The sequence below is a fragment of the Xiphophorus couchianus genome, chromosome 13 (assembly GCF_001444195.1).
Source record: "Xiphophorus couchianus chromosome 13, X_couchianus-1.0, whole genome shotgun sequence".
Taxonomy (NCBI): domain Eukaryota; kingdom Metazoa; phylum Chordata; class Actinopteri; order Cyprinodontiformes; family Poeciliidae; genus Xiphophorus; species Xiphophorus couchianus.
Genome location: NC_040240.1, coordinates 25,336,707 through 25,347,191, shown reverse-complemented (window position 1 = coordinate 25,347,191; position 10,485 = coordinate 25,336,707). Strand labels below are relative to the sequence as shown.

The 10,485-nt window shown below is 44.2% G+C and overlaps 2 protein-coding genes across 2 annotated transcripts; both read left to right on the top strand.

Moving 5' to 3' along the window:
- Window positions 1-102: 102 nt before the first annotated feature.
- On the top strand, window positions 103-5,867 carry tekt2 (tektin 2 (testicular)). The gene is made up of 10 exons (XM_028035305.1): window positions 103-143; window positions 1,008-1,189; window positions 1,984-2,109; window positions 2,186-2,391; window positions 2,469-2,612; window positions 3,726-3,840; window positions 4,514-4,621; window positions 4,696-4,839; window positions 4,910-4,989; window positions 5,101-5,867. Exons 2-10 carry the CDS (start codon window positions 1,034-1,036, stop codon window positions 5,294-5,296), a joined length of 1,275 nt encoding a protein of 424 aa, XP_027891106.1. The 5' UTR covers window positions 103-143; window positions 1,008-1,033; the 3' UTR covers window positions 5,297-5,867.
- Window positions 5,868-6,257: 390 nt separating this feature from the next.
- On the top strand, window positions 6,258-10,276 carry LOC114155389 (free fatty acid receptor 3). Its single transcript, XM_028035254.1, has one exon. The coding sequence runs from the start codon at window positions 8,599-8,601 to the stop codon at window positions 9,643-9,645; it is 1,047 nt and encodes a 348-aa protein (XP_027891055.1). The 5' UTR covers window positions 6,258-8,598; the 3' UTR covers window positions 9,646-10,276.
- The last annotated feature ends 209 nt before the right edge of the window (window positions 10,277-10,485 follow it).

Below are 10,485 nucleotides of genomic sequence, written 5' to 3'. Positions count from 1 at the left end.
ACAAACGGATTTAAATAATTTACGCGGCGTCATGGCGTCTCTCTGTGTCGGTTCGTTGCCTGGAGACGGCTCCCGCTCCTGTGGTCGTTGCTATAGAAACGCCGGAACGCGCCGACGACGGGTCAGAACCTTCTGGAACGAAGGTGAGTTAAAACCCATAAAAATGAGCCTTTTGGGTTAAAGTTTAGAACCGAATCAGGTTCTGTGTTACTGTAGAACTCCGGGGAAGGTTTGGACTCAGACAGGTAAAGTTCTGATGGTACAATTGACTTTAGAAAGTTGATAACTTATTTATTATGTGAAATATTTTAGATATTTTTTGCTCCATGTACAGTACTAGTGATTGGACATCAGAAATCAGTTTTTGTTTATGGTTGGAGTTTACATTGACAAGTTGCTGTAAAAAAAGTGATCAGATGAAAAATAGTTCATTTTAAACTTAAAAACTAACCTAATCCAATAAACATTTTGTTTTGTTCAATTCAAAAATACTCTGTTGATCCCAAAAAGATCTGGTAACAGTTCATATTTATAGTTATTATCTCCGAGTCTGAAGTAATAGCTGAAAAATCAGCTATTACTGATCACAGTAAACCTGCTTCAAAACAGAGCTGATGAAAATATTTGTGTCATATCAGATTCACATTTTACCAATATTATAGTCATCAACCAAACAAAAACTTGATAGAGAGGTTCTCCGGACTAAAGGTTTGGAGAACCGCCATCTTAATCAGCTTTAAGTAGAGCACATTTCAGCACAAAGGTAGTTCAAGTGATTTAGGTCACAAAAACACAAGAATAAAAACATTCAGACAAAAACTTTATGAAACGTCAGAGATCAGATTTCCACCAGTGCAGAGTTTTCTCAGAAATGGCAGTAGTGAGGTGGAGACCTTTAGGAACAATGTCAAGGAAGGTGCAGACAGGCTGCATTGAGGAACTTCAGTAGCTAAAGGCTCCACATGCAGAGAGTTTTTCAGGATGCTGATATTTCAGGGTTTCTCCAGGTCTGGAGTCTGCACCCTGCAGCAGGATGTCTGCTCTTTCCTGGAAGCCCAGCCTGCGGCACAGCGTGTCAGAGTGGCTCAGCAACAACCAGCAGCTGGCCGCCACCGCGCAACACGAGCGACACGTTTCCCAGCAGGTCCGGCAGGAGGGCCGGACGCTGCGCAACGAGACCCACTGCAAGGTGGGACGTCCAGGCTGGACTGCCGAGAACATCTGAGGAGACTCGGCTCATTTTAAACATTTGGCATATAGTTAATTTCTTTTTGTATTTTTTACTTTGATCAGTTTTATGGAGTCTAGTTTGTAAAGATGCAGACAAAACCCAGTCATACCTTATTAATAATACATCAAACTCACATTATGCTCTTACATGTTCATGACGACAGCCTATAAAATATGGGAGCTGATTTTTCAGTCATCTTTTCACCTTGTTATTCATTTATAAATGTCAATTTCAAGCTACATACTGTATTTAGTTAGCATGTTAAATATTTATGTTCAAGCTAAATTTTTAGGTGTTAAGTTAAATTTATAGCCTACTAAATATGTAACTTGCTAACTGATTATTTAAATAACTAAATATTTAGTATCCAGGTAGAAAGCTAATATTTAATTTGGAGCTAAATATTTAAATCAGAGTTAAATATTTAGCTTGTTAATTAAGTATTTAGTTTGAAACTAATGTAAATGAATAACACTGAGAAAATATCGTTTTGAAAAATTTACTCCCATTTTTTCTCTTATGACAGGTTGAATAAGATTATTACACATTTAATTGTGTAATTTGACAATCACCGCCACAGACAATGACTGAAGTCAGAGCTACAGGTTCCTCCTGGAGTCCAAACAAGCTGCATGTTTGACCCTGTGACGGCCTGCTGGCGGCCAGAGCTGCAATTCATTTGCTGGATTTTGTTGAATCATGGAGCTTCTCTTGCAGTAAACGATCAAATCGCTTTTCCTCTGCATGTGCAGACGGTGTGGGATGAGGGCGACACGTCTCGCAGGCTCAGCGATCGGATCTGGGACGTTTCCCGGTGGAGAGACGTCCTGGAAATCTGTGCACAGAAAGTGGACGAGGAGATGGAGGCTCTGACTCTGGTGATGGGATCAGAAACGATTCTCAGGTTTTGTTCCCACATGTTTCTCATCATTCTGCGTTTCTGTGCCGTTCCAGTCCAAAGAGCGGAGCGAGCTGGCCCTGGCCGCCACCTCCGTCCCCCTGGAGGTCACCAACGAGTGCCTGACGCTGAGGGAGGGTCGGCGCGGCTACGAGCTGGTCAGCGACCCGGTGGAGGAGCAGCTGAAGCAGGAGGTGGAGCTGATCGAAGGCGTGCAGCAGCGTCTGCAGCGCAGCGTCGACCAGGCCTTCGAGCAGCTGGGGTGAGTTCTGCTGAGGATCCAGCGCCCCACCGACCCGACTCCTCCCTCCGACTGATTCGCTTCGCTCTGCTGCACAGCATCCTGCAGGAGATCCGACACCAGCTGACCTCTGACCTCCAGAACAAGATGGAAGCTGTGGACATCGACACATCCTGCCTGTCCCTCACAATAAAGTCACAGAGCATCTCCCTGAAGACGAACCCGACCCGGATACCGTCAGGGTAAACCAGAAGGGTCAAGCTAGTCCTGAAATGGTTCTTGGTCCCTAATCTCCATTTCACCAGGCGGTTGTAGAAAAGCTTGGCGTTGTCCTTGACGGCCGTTTGAAGCTCCAGCTCTGCTGCTGTTTGAAGGATTTTGAGACAGTTGTTCAGGCTTTTAATGCAACTTGGTTGGATTCATGAAACTCTTTATATAAAAGGTTTAGATCAGCATAATTCAGCATAATTTCCAGTTTCAAGACGAAATGAGAGCACTAATCCTGTCGCAGAAAGCAATAAATCCACTGCATGATAAATTTAAACTAACTCCATACCTACTTGCATGATTTATTGTTTTTCTCTTTCTAAAAGAGAAAAACTTTCTTGGCATTTTGGTCTCAACCTTTTTTTTTTTAAGAACAATTTTGTTTACAGACTTCATAATTTATTTTATTTGTTGTTTATTTTGGATATTTAAAAATGTCTTCCAGTTCCAGAGGTAAATTTTCTTTAGAAGTTTATTGATCTTGAAAAATGTGTACTTGTATTATTAGGCCATTATTACTGTATCACCTGAAAATGGTCTCAAAACAACAATATCATTATTTATTGTAATAACTTCTGGGACAATTTATCATGCAGGAAATTTGTTATGGTGACAGGCCTACATACAGCAGTGTTGACCTCCTACTGGCATCCTGATGAAATCATTTCAAAGTTTTATTGCCAGTTATTAGAACTTTAATTGGCTTCGCTCCACTTCTTATTTGAAAGATACGTTACCATCTACATTCTCCAGCCAGATCTTTAAGGTCAAGCGATGAAAACGTCCCTCGGTTCAGATTTGCGCCTTTTCTGTATCGACTCCAAATTTATGGAATAATCTGCCTTTGACTTTAGGTCTGCTCAAGGCCTAAATGATCTTAAAGTGCTTCTTAAGACCCATTTTTATTCTACGGCATTTAAATCTCAGATTTATTGTGATTGTTGTAAGTTCTTTTACCAGAAATAGTGTACTTATTGAAGTCTGTACAGCACTTTGGTGCAGCTTGTGCATTTTACATTTAACACTGAGAACTCTCCCTGGTTCAACATTTCTAAAGCTGACCTGATGAAATGTCCTCATGATTGCAGTTCCTCCTCCCCCCAGCAGTGGGCCCAGTTCAGCCAGTATAACGTGGCGCGAGCCCACGAGGCCGTCCTCGTTTCCCAGCAAATGAGGGAGAACATGAGCCTCAGCAGAGCGCAGGTGGGTGAGATGCACGTGCTCCAGTCGGCTGTAGCTGGTGCATAAAACATTTTGATGTTCAGCAACTTACTCCTTACACACAGCAGGGGGCGCTCTAGACAGAGTGGAGAGCACTAGATCAGATTTACAAAGTGTTTACCTGATTGTGGTTTAAATGATTGTGTATTAATGTGACAGACTGACACAAAGCAGAGCGTTAGATTATTTACTCTGCTGCAGCAGATAATTGAATAGTTCAGTAAAATCTTTCAGGCAGATTCAAGAACATGACTTGGTGTAGCTGCTTCCTGGAATTTCTTTTTTTTTGCCCCGCAAGGGGTCTTTTTGTGGCTCTAGTGTCCCTTTTTCAAAGTAGGCTGACAGGAAAGGGGGAAGGAGAGCGGGAAAGACATGCGGTAAACGTTGTCGGGTCCGGGAGTCGAACCCGCGACGGCCGAGTCGAGGCCATGTTGCCTCTGAATGTGGGTCGTGCTAACCCCTCCGCCACCACAGCACGCCCCTGGAGTTTCTTTTTAGGATCAAAACCAGCTGAAAAATTCAAGATGGCCATCAATGAAATAATCGATCACTGATTATAACTTAGTTTTATTTAACTGTCATTGCACAAAGATAACAGTGAAACAGGAGAATGGGTTGTGCTCTGATCATTTACGGTTCTGTTTGCTTTTTGTAGGTCCAGAATGAGTTGGAGGCTCAGCGCCGAGCCGCAGAGTTCGCTCTCCGTAAGCGGAAGCACCACGAGGAGCAGGCCAGAGATGAGCTGCAGTGGCAAATCAAAACCGTACGAAAGCAAACAGGAAAGTAACATTTTTAACCATCCAGATGTTCCTGATGTGCTCCTGTTCTTCTGCTCAGACTGAGGATGAAATGGCAGCCATGGAGGGCGACATCCGTGGGCTGGACGCAGACCTGCAGGCCAAGATGGCCTCCCTGAAGCTGGCTCACACCCGGCTGGAGGCCAGGACCCGCAGGTCCGGCATGGATCTGTGCCGAGACGAGGTCCGTGAAGCCCGGCTCGCTGGCCACTCTCTGGGAAACCTCTAAAGCTTTCCCTGCTGTTTGTTTCCAGGTGCAGCACGGCCTCGTTGCTGAGGTCCAGCAGCTGGAATCCACCATCCAGGCCCTGAAGCAGAAGCTGTCAGACGCTCAGTGAGTCCAGTAGATGAGTGTTGCAGCACAAATTCTCTAAGTTTACCCATAAGTATCACAAGAGCTGCTTTTGGACCTCGGTACCTGAGTTAGCGTCGTCTTGCCTCTCAGACTCTCTCTGCAGAAGATGACGCTCCACCACAGCTGCATGTGCCAGGATCTCTCCAGAAAGCAGGAAGCCCTGTCTCTGGAAGAGCGCAGCATGCAGTGCAGGACCCGCATCACGTCTCAGTCTGGCTCCGACCGGACCGCGGTGCCGCTCGTGAACTCCAGCGGGAGAAGCAACCTTCAGCTGCTGGCCCAGTGAGCAGACACCTCCACTCCAGTCCAGATCTGCGCCAGTCGGCTTGGCAACACTGCGGAGTAGCTCTCTTACTTTCAATCAGTTTTTATTTTTCCATTTTTGAAATTTGCTTTTTTTTTTTGGATAATGGTTCCTTCTGGTTTTGGATGCTGTGCACCTGGATTGATTTTTGATAATACTTTGCTAATTTGTTCTGATGCGTAACCATAGCAACAAGGTGGTTTACAACCGGGAGCTGCTGATTAACATGGCAAAAGCTGAAATAATACCACAACTGAAGACAAAATCCCAGAGGATTTGAAAAGGAGACGTCGGGTGTGCTGTGGTGGCGTAGGGGACAGCGTGACCCACATTTGGAGGCCTTGAGTCCTCGAAGCGGCTGTCGCGGGTTCGATTCCCGGACCCGACGATATTTGCCGTATGTCTTCCCCCCTTTCCTGTCAGCCTACTTTCATATCAGGGACACTAGAGCCCACAAAAGACCCCCTGGAGGGGAGGAAAAAAAAAAAGAAAAGGAGACGTCACAGATGCAGTGCAGGAGCAAAGAGGAGAGAGAGGAGGAGGAAGTTCAAATCATCTCAATCAATCAATCAAATTTTATTTGTATAGCACTTTTCAGCAGCAAGACATTTCAAAGTGCTTTACATCATTACAAACACAGAATCACAATGCAATATAGAATCAATAATCAAAACAAAGCATTAAGTCAAGTTCCATCAATAAATTTGTAATTGATTACATTTCAAATACAATTCTAAACAGGTGGGTTTTTAGTTGAGATTTAAAAGAAGTCAGTGTTTCAGCTGTTTTACAGTTTTCTGGAAGTTTGTTCCAAATTTTTGGTGCATAGATGCTGAAAGCTGCTTCTCCTCGTTTGGTTCTGGTTCTGGGGATGCAGAGCAGGCCAGAACCGGAAGACCTGAGAGGTCTGGAAGGTTGATACAACAACAGCAGATCTTTAATCTCTATCATCCATCGCAATGGGCAACCTGAGACTGTTGGCTAACAAGATGGATGAAGCCCTGACAAGGACTCAGTATAGGAAATGCAGTGCAGTGTGTTTTACTGAGAAACGGCTGCAGCGTCACATCCCAGACTCAAACGTCTCTGGCAGCTTTCCACAGAGATTTACAGAGCAGGAAAAGAGAAGGAGGTGGATTAGCATTGCTAATCAACAACAAATGGTGTCACCAGGACGTGTTTCTGTGAAGTGTCATCTCCCTGTCCAGACACTGACCTCTTGGCAGTACGTCTCCGTTCATATTATTTTCCAACAGAGATCTGTTTTACACTAATATCAAGGGTTCATACATCTCATAAGGAAGACCTTTTCTGGGAAAATCAGATCACAACCTTGTTTTTCTGTGCTCAGATTATAAAGAACTTGTGCAGAGACTAAAGAAAATGGCTGCAACAAAGGGCCTATAGGAAGGTGAAGAAGCCCTGAAGGGACGAGGCAACAGACTGGATTGCTCTTTGCCAGCCACATGGAAACGACATCAATGTCATGACTGAGTGTGTGACTGACGTTATAAACTTCTGTGTGGACAACACCATCTCCACCAGAACAGTGCTTCCCTAAGGACAAACTCTGGATCACCAATAAACTAAAGGAACAATCGTCTCGTCTTGTATGTGAAGGAAACAAAAGACGGATTGTAGAAAGATTGTAGATTTCAGGAGAAACAGGGTTAGATCGACATGTGGAACCTCTGGAGATGATGGTTCGAAGAAGGATTTCTCATTGAATCTACTAAGAAATGTTCCCTAGAAATTGTGTGAAAATATCCTGCAAGATCCAGAAATCCACCCTGGACATTGTGGCAAGTTTCAGGTCATTGGTGGACATGGACCAGGCTTTCATATCAGTTATTTAATGTTTTGTACCATGCTTACTTACCATAACATATTTCAGAACATTTTGAAAAACATTGAAAGTCCTTTCAGAAGCCTGGAGAACCATTGATCAGGAAGATATTGCCAATTGAAAGGAAAAGCATCAACATGTGACAAACTGGAGGTTTTGGACATTTTTGATTATTCTATAAATATTCTCTAAGAAGTGATTTAATTGCCTTATTTTTCTCAGATTTATTCCACCGTGTATGTTTATTTAAAATTCAGAGTTGAGCACGCTCACTCTCTGTCTTGTCAACCATTCTGTTTGGCTTTGTCATAGTGTTCGACTATCGCTGATAGAGGCATAAAGCCTGCGATAAGAAGGTGAACTTTGACTCTGCTCCAGATAAATAATGTGGTAAACATGGTCATCACCTCAATAAATCCCATAAATCTCACCTGCGTCTGCATCAGGGAGGCATTGTTGTCCATCTGTAGGGTGAAGATCATTGAAAATAGTGAAGCAAGGAAATTTGTTCTGTTTAATCCCCAAAAATCATTTTTGCTTGTGTTTGGGAGCTTAAATTGATCTGTTCCTCAGAGATGATCAGGGAGAGGAATAGGAGTTGTTGCAATTGATTGCAACCATTAGAAGAAAGGGAACCATACCGAGAACCAATCTGCTGAACCCAACCAACATTAAAGCAACCATTAGTCTGGAGTCCTGTCAGGAGGCCGGCTCGGTTCTCTAGCAAACACCTCCTGTTGTGATTGCTTTCAGGGAAAAACATTTCCTGGTATCTCAGGTTCCCTCTAATAAAAGGCCTCAGAGATTTTCTGCTCCATTTTCTTTACCAAAAGCTTCCAACGTGACCGTCACAGGAACTTTCTCTCCGTCGTAAAACTGTTAGAGCAACTTTGCGCCACAAACACGTCTCTCTGTCCAAGGGGCCAACCTCCTGTCATCGACCATCACTGAGGCCACGTTTACTGCTTTACTGCCCGGCCCTCCAGGCCACTCTGACAGCATGGGTTTCCTAACCGCTCAGATTATTCTGAATCATTTCACTTAAGGGCCCAGATGCTACCTGTCTGTTGGCCTTTGCTGAGAGGGTGATTAAGGCAGGCTGGTGTGGGGTAAATGCACCATACTTCTGCCTGAGTGGCTGCGTCTCCTTATCTGTCATCATGTCGTGTGCACCTCGCCCCCAACGCGCCCACTTTGTGGCCACCGCCTCCTTTGTTGCTGTTGTCACCCGACTGTGGAGCTTTTACTTCTGCGTCAGAGTTGAGTGTGCACCATGGAGGAAGAGCTCGGCCCGCCCTCCATCGCTGACCAGCAGAATGTGAGCGGAGACGACACCAGGATGGATGTCCAGGTGGTCTGCTTGGCTTAGATGCTCCTGTTTGATCGGTCATGGTAAACCGAGAGAAATCTTGGTTCTTCAGCAGACTCGTCTAAAGCGATGGATCTTACAGTCTTAGACTGCGTTGCTCTTTCAGTTTACAGCTTCACCTTCCTCCTGGGACTTCCTGCCAACCTGCTCGTCTTCTTCGTGTACATCCGTAAGGCTCGCAAACACGGTGCCACGCCCAACGTGGTCTACGCCCTTAACCTGTGTCTGGCCAACTTGGCACTCATAGCCTGGATGCCCATAAAGGTTCTAGAGACGGTACTGAAGGACTGGAGGCTGCCACCACCCTTATGCCCGGTTTACAGCTTCTTCCTCTACTCCTCTCTGTATGTCAGCTGCCTCTTCATCACTGCTGTCACGATTGGGCGATACCTCAGCATCGCTTACCCCATCATCTACAAGATATACCGCCGTGCCAGACTGTCCTGCTACATCTGCGTCGCCTTGTGGGCATTGGTGATGGTACACCTTGGGATTGGCCTGATGGCTGAAGGCGGGGCTTATTTCATCGGTGTCCAGGATGAAGTCTCTACCTGTTACGAATATTTCAACGCAACGCAGCTGAAGATCCTGCTTCCTCTTCGCTTGGAGATGGCCCTCGTCTTGTTCATTTTGCCTCTGATTGTCACTTCCTTTTGCACGCTGCGCTGCGTCACTCTGGTGTGGCGCTCAAATTTGCCTCCTTTGGGCAAGAGAAGAGTCCTGGTAGTGGCCCTGTCCACATTGGCCGTATTTGTGATCTGCTACGCCCCCTACAACTCTTCGCACATCGTAGGATTTGTTCAGCAGGAAAGCGTTAAATGGAGGACAACAGCAATGCTGACGAGCTCCTGCAATGTCTTCCTGGAGCCAGTGGTGATGCTGATGCTTTCACCTGGTGTGTCGAGGGGCTTCCTGGGAAGAATCTGTGGCCGGCAGAGTCACTTCAGGTGGAGTGATGGGTGTCGACATCGAGCGAAAGCCACCAGCGGGTTTGCAAATACCAAGGTTCCACCCATAACATCTGCCAAGATGCGGGCGGAGGCCGAGGTGACGAGAGAAAGTCAAGGATGCGACGACGAACCAAACAAATCCACCATCTTTCATATCCATGTCTGAACCAGCACAGATTTGGGAACTTTATTGTTCCCAGTCATGTTTCTTGTAGCTTTCAACCAAATGTTTCTGTGGATGAAAGAAACTGGTGAACATGACAGAGTGAGGACTCATGAATTCACCAGTTTTCCTCATGTCAACGTTTTTACCATGACTCTTTTATTCCCTGAGAGCAACAAACTATTATTCCTCAGGAACGTATCTTTAGGATGGATTTAAAGTTGAATTTCTACTTACTTGAAGTCTTTTTTAAAGCAGTGGCGTCATTTGATCATGAGGGAAACTGATCTGTTTGTCGTCCAACTAGCAGTTACTGAAATATTCATTTCTCTTTTATAACTGATATAATAAAACAACCTTAATTAAGTCAAATTTCAAATATTTAACTACAATTTAATGTCTAAAACCAATTAGTTCCATTAATATACAAATAAATGTTTCTCAATCATTAGACAAAGTTTTTCTCAGAAACCTTGTTTGTGTTTGGACTATTGTTGGATTCCCAGAGTAAACAGGAAGGATTTTTAAAACCTTTTTTACTTGAACTGGATGTTTTCTGTACAGCCCCTTAATGCTTTATTTTTACAACTGATGCATTAAAAATTAACTGAATTAAATGAAATTAACTCTTTTATATGTGTTGTCTTCTTTTTGATCCAAATAAAAGCTGATGCTGGATTAGTTTATATCGTCTTACTTTAGCTAAGCATTAATTATCGTGTTATTTCATTTTTATCTTAGCTTGGTTTGTCTTATTTGATCTACACTAAGATTGTTGTACTTTAGTTCAGTTTTATTTGACCTGAGTTGAGTTTTCTAGGATTACGGTATCTTACTTAATAA

What these genes read in the sequence shown, in the direction of transcription:
- LOC114155389 (XM_028035254.1), top strand. Translation starts at nt 8,599, where the DNA reads ATGGATCTTACAGTCTTAGACTGCGTTGCTCTTTCAGTTTACAGCTTC.
- tekt2 (XM_028035305.1), top strand. Translation starts at nt 1,034, where the DNA reads ATGTCTGCTCTTTCCTGGAAGCCCAGCCTGCGGCACAGCGTGTCAGAG. An exon ending in GCAACGAGACCCACTGCAAG is followed by an intron (nt 1,190 to 1,983) that starts GTGGGACGTCCA and finishes CTGCATGTGCAG; the next exon opens with ACGGTGTGGGATGAGGGCGA. An exon ending in TGAGCCTCAGCAGAGCGCAG is followed by an intron (nt 3,841 to 4,513) that starts GTGGGTGAGATG and finishes TGCTTTTTGTAG; the next exon opens with GTCCAGAATGAGTTGGAGGC.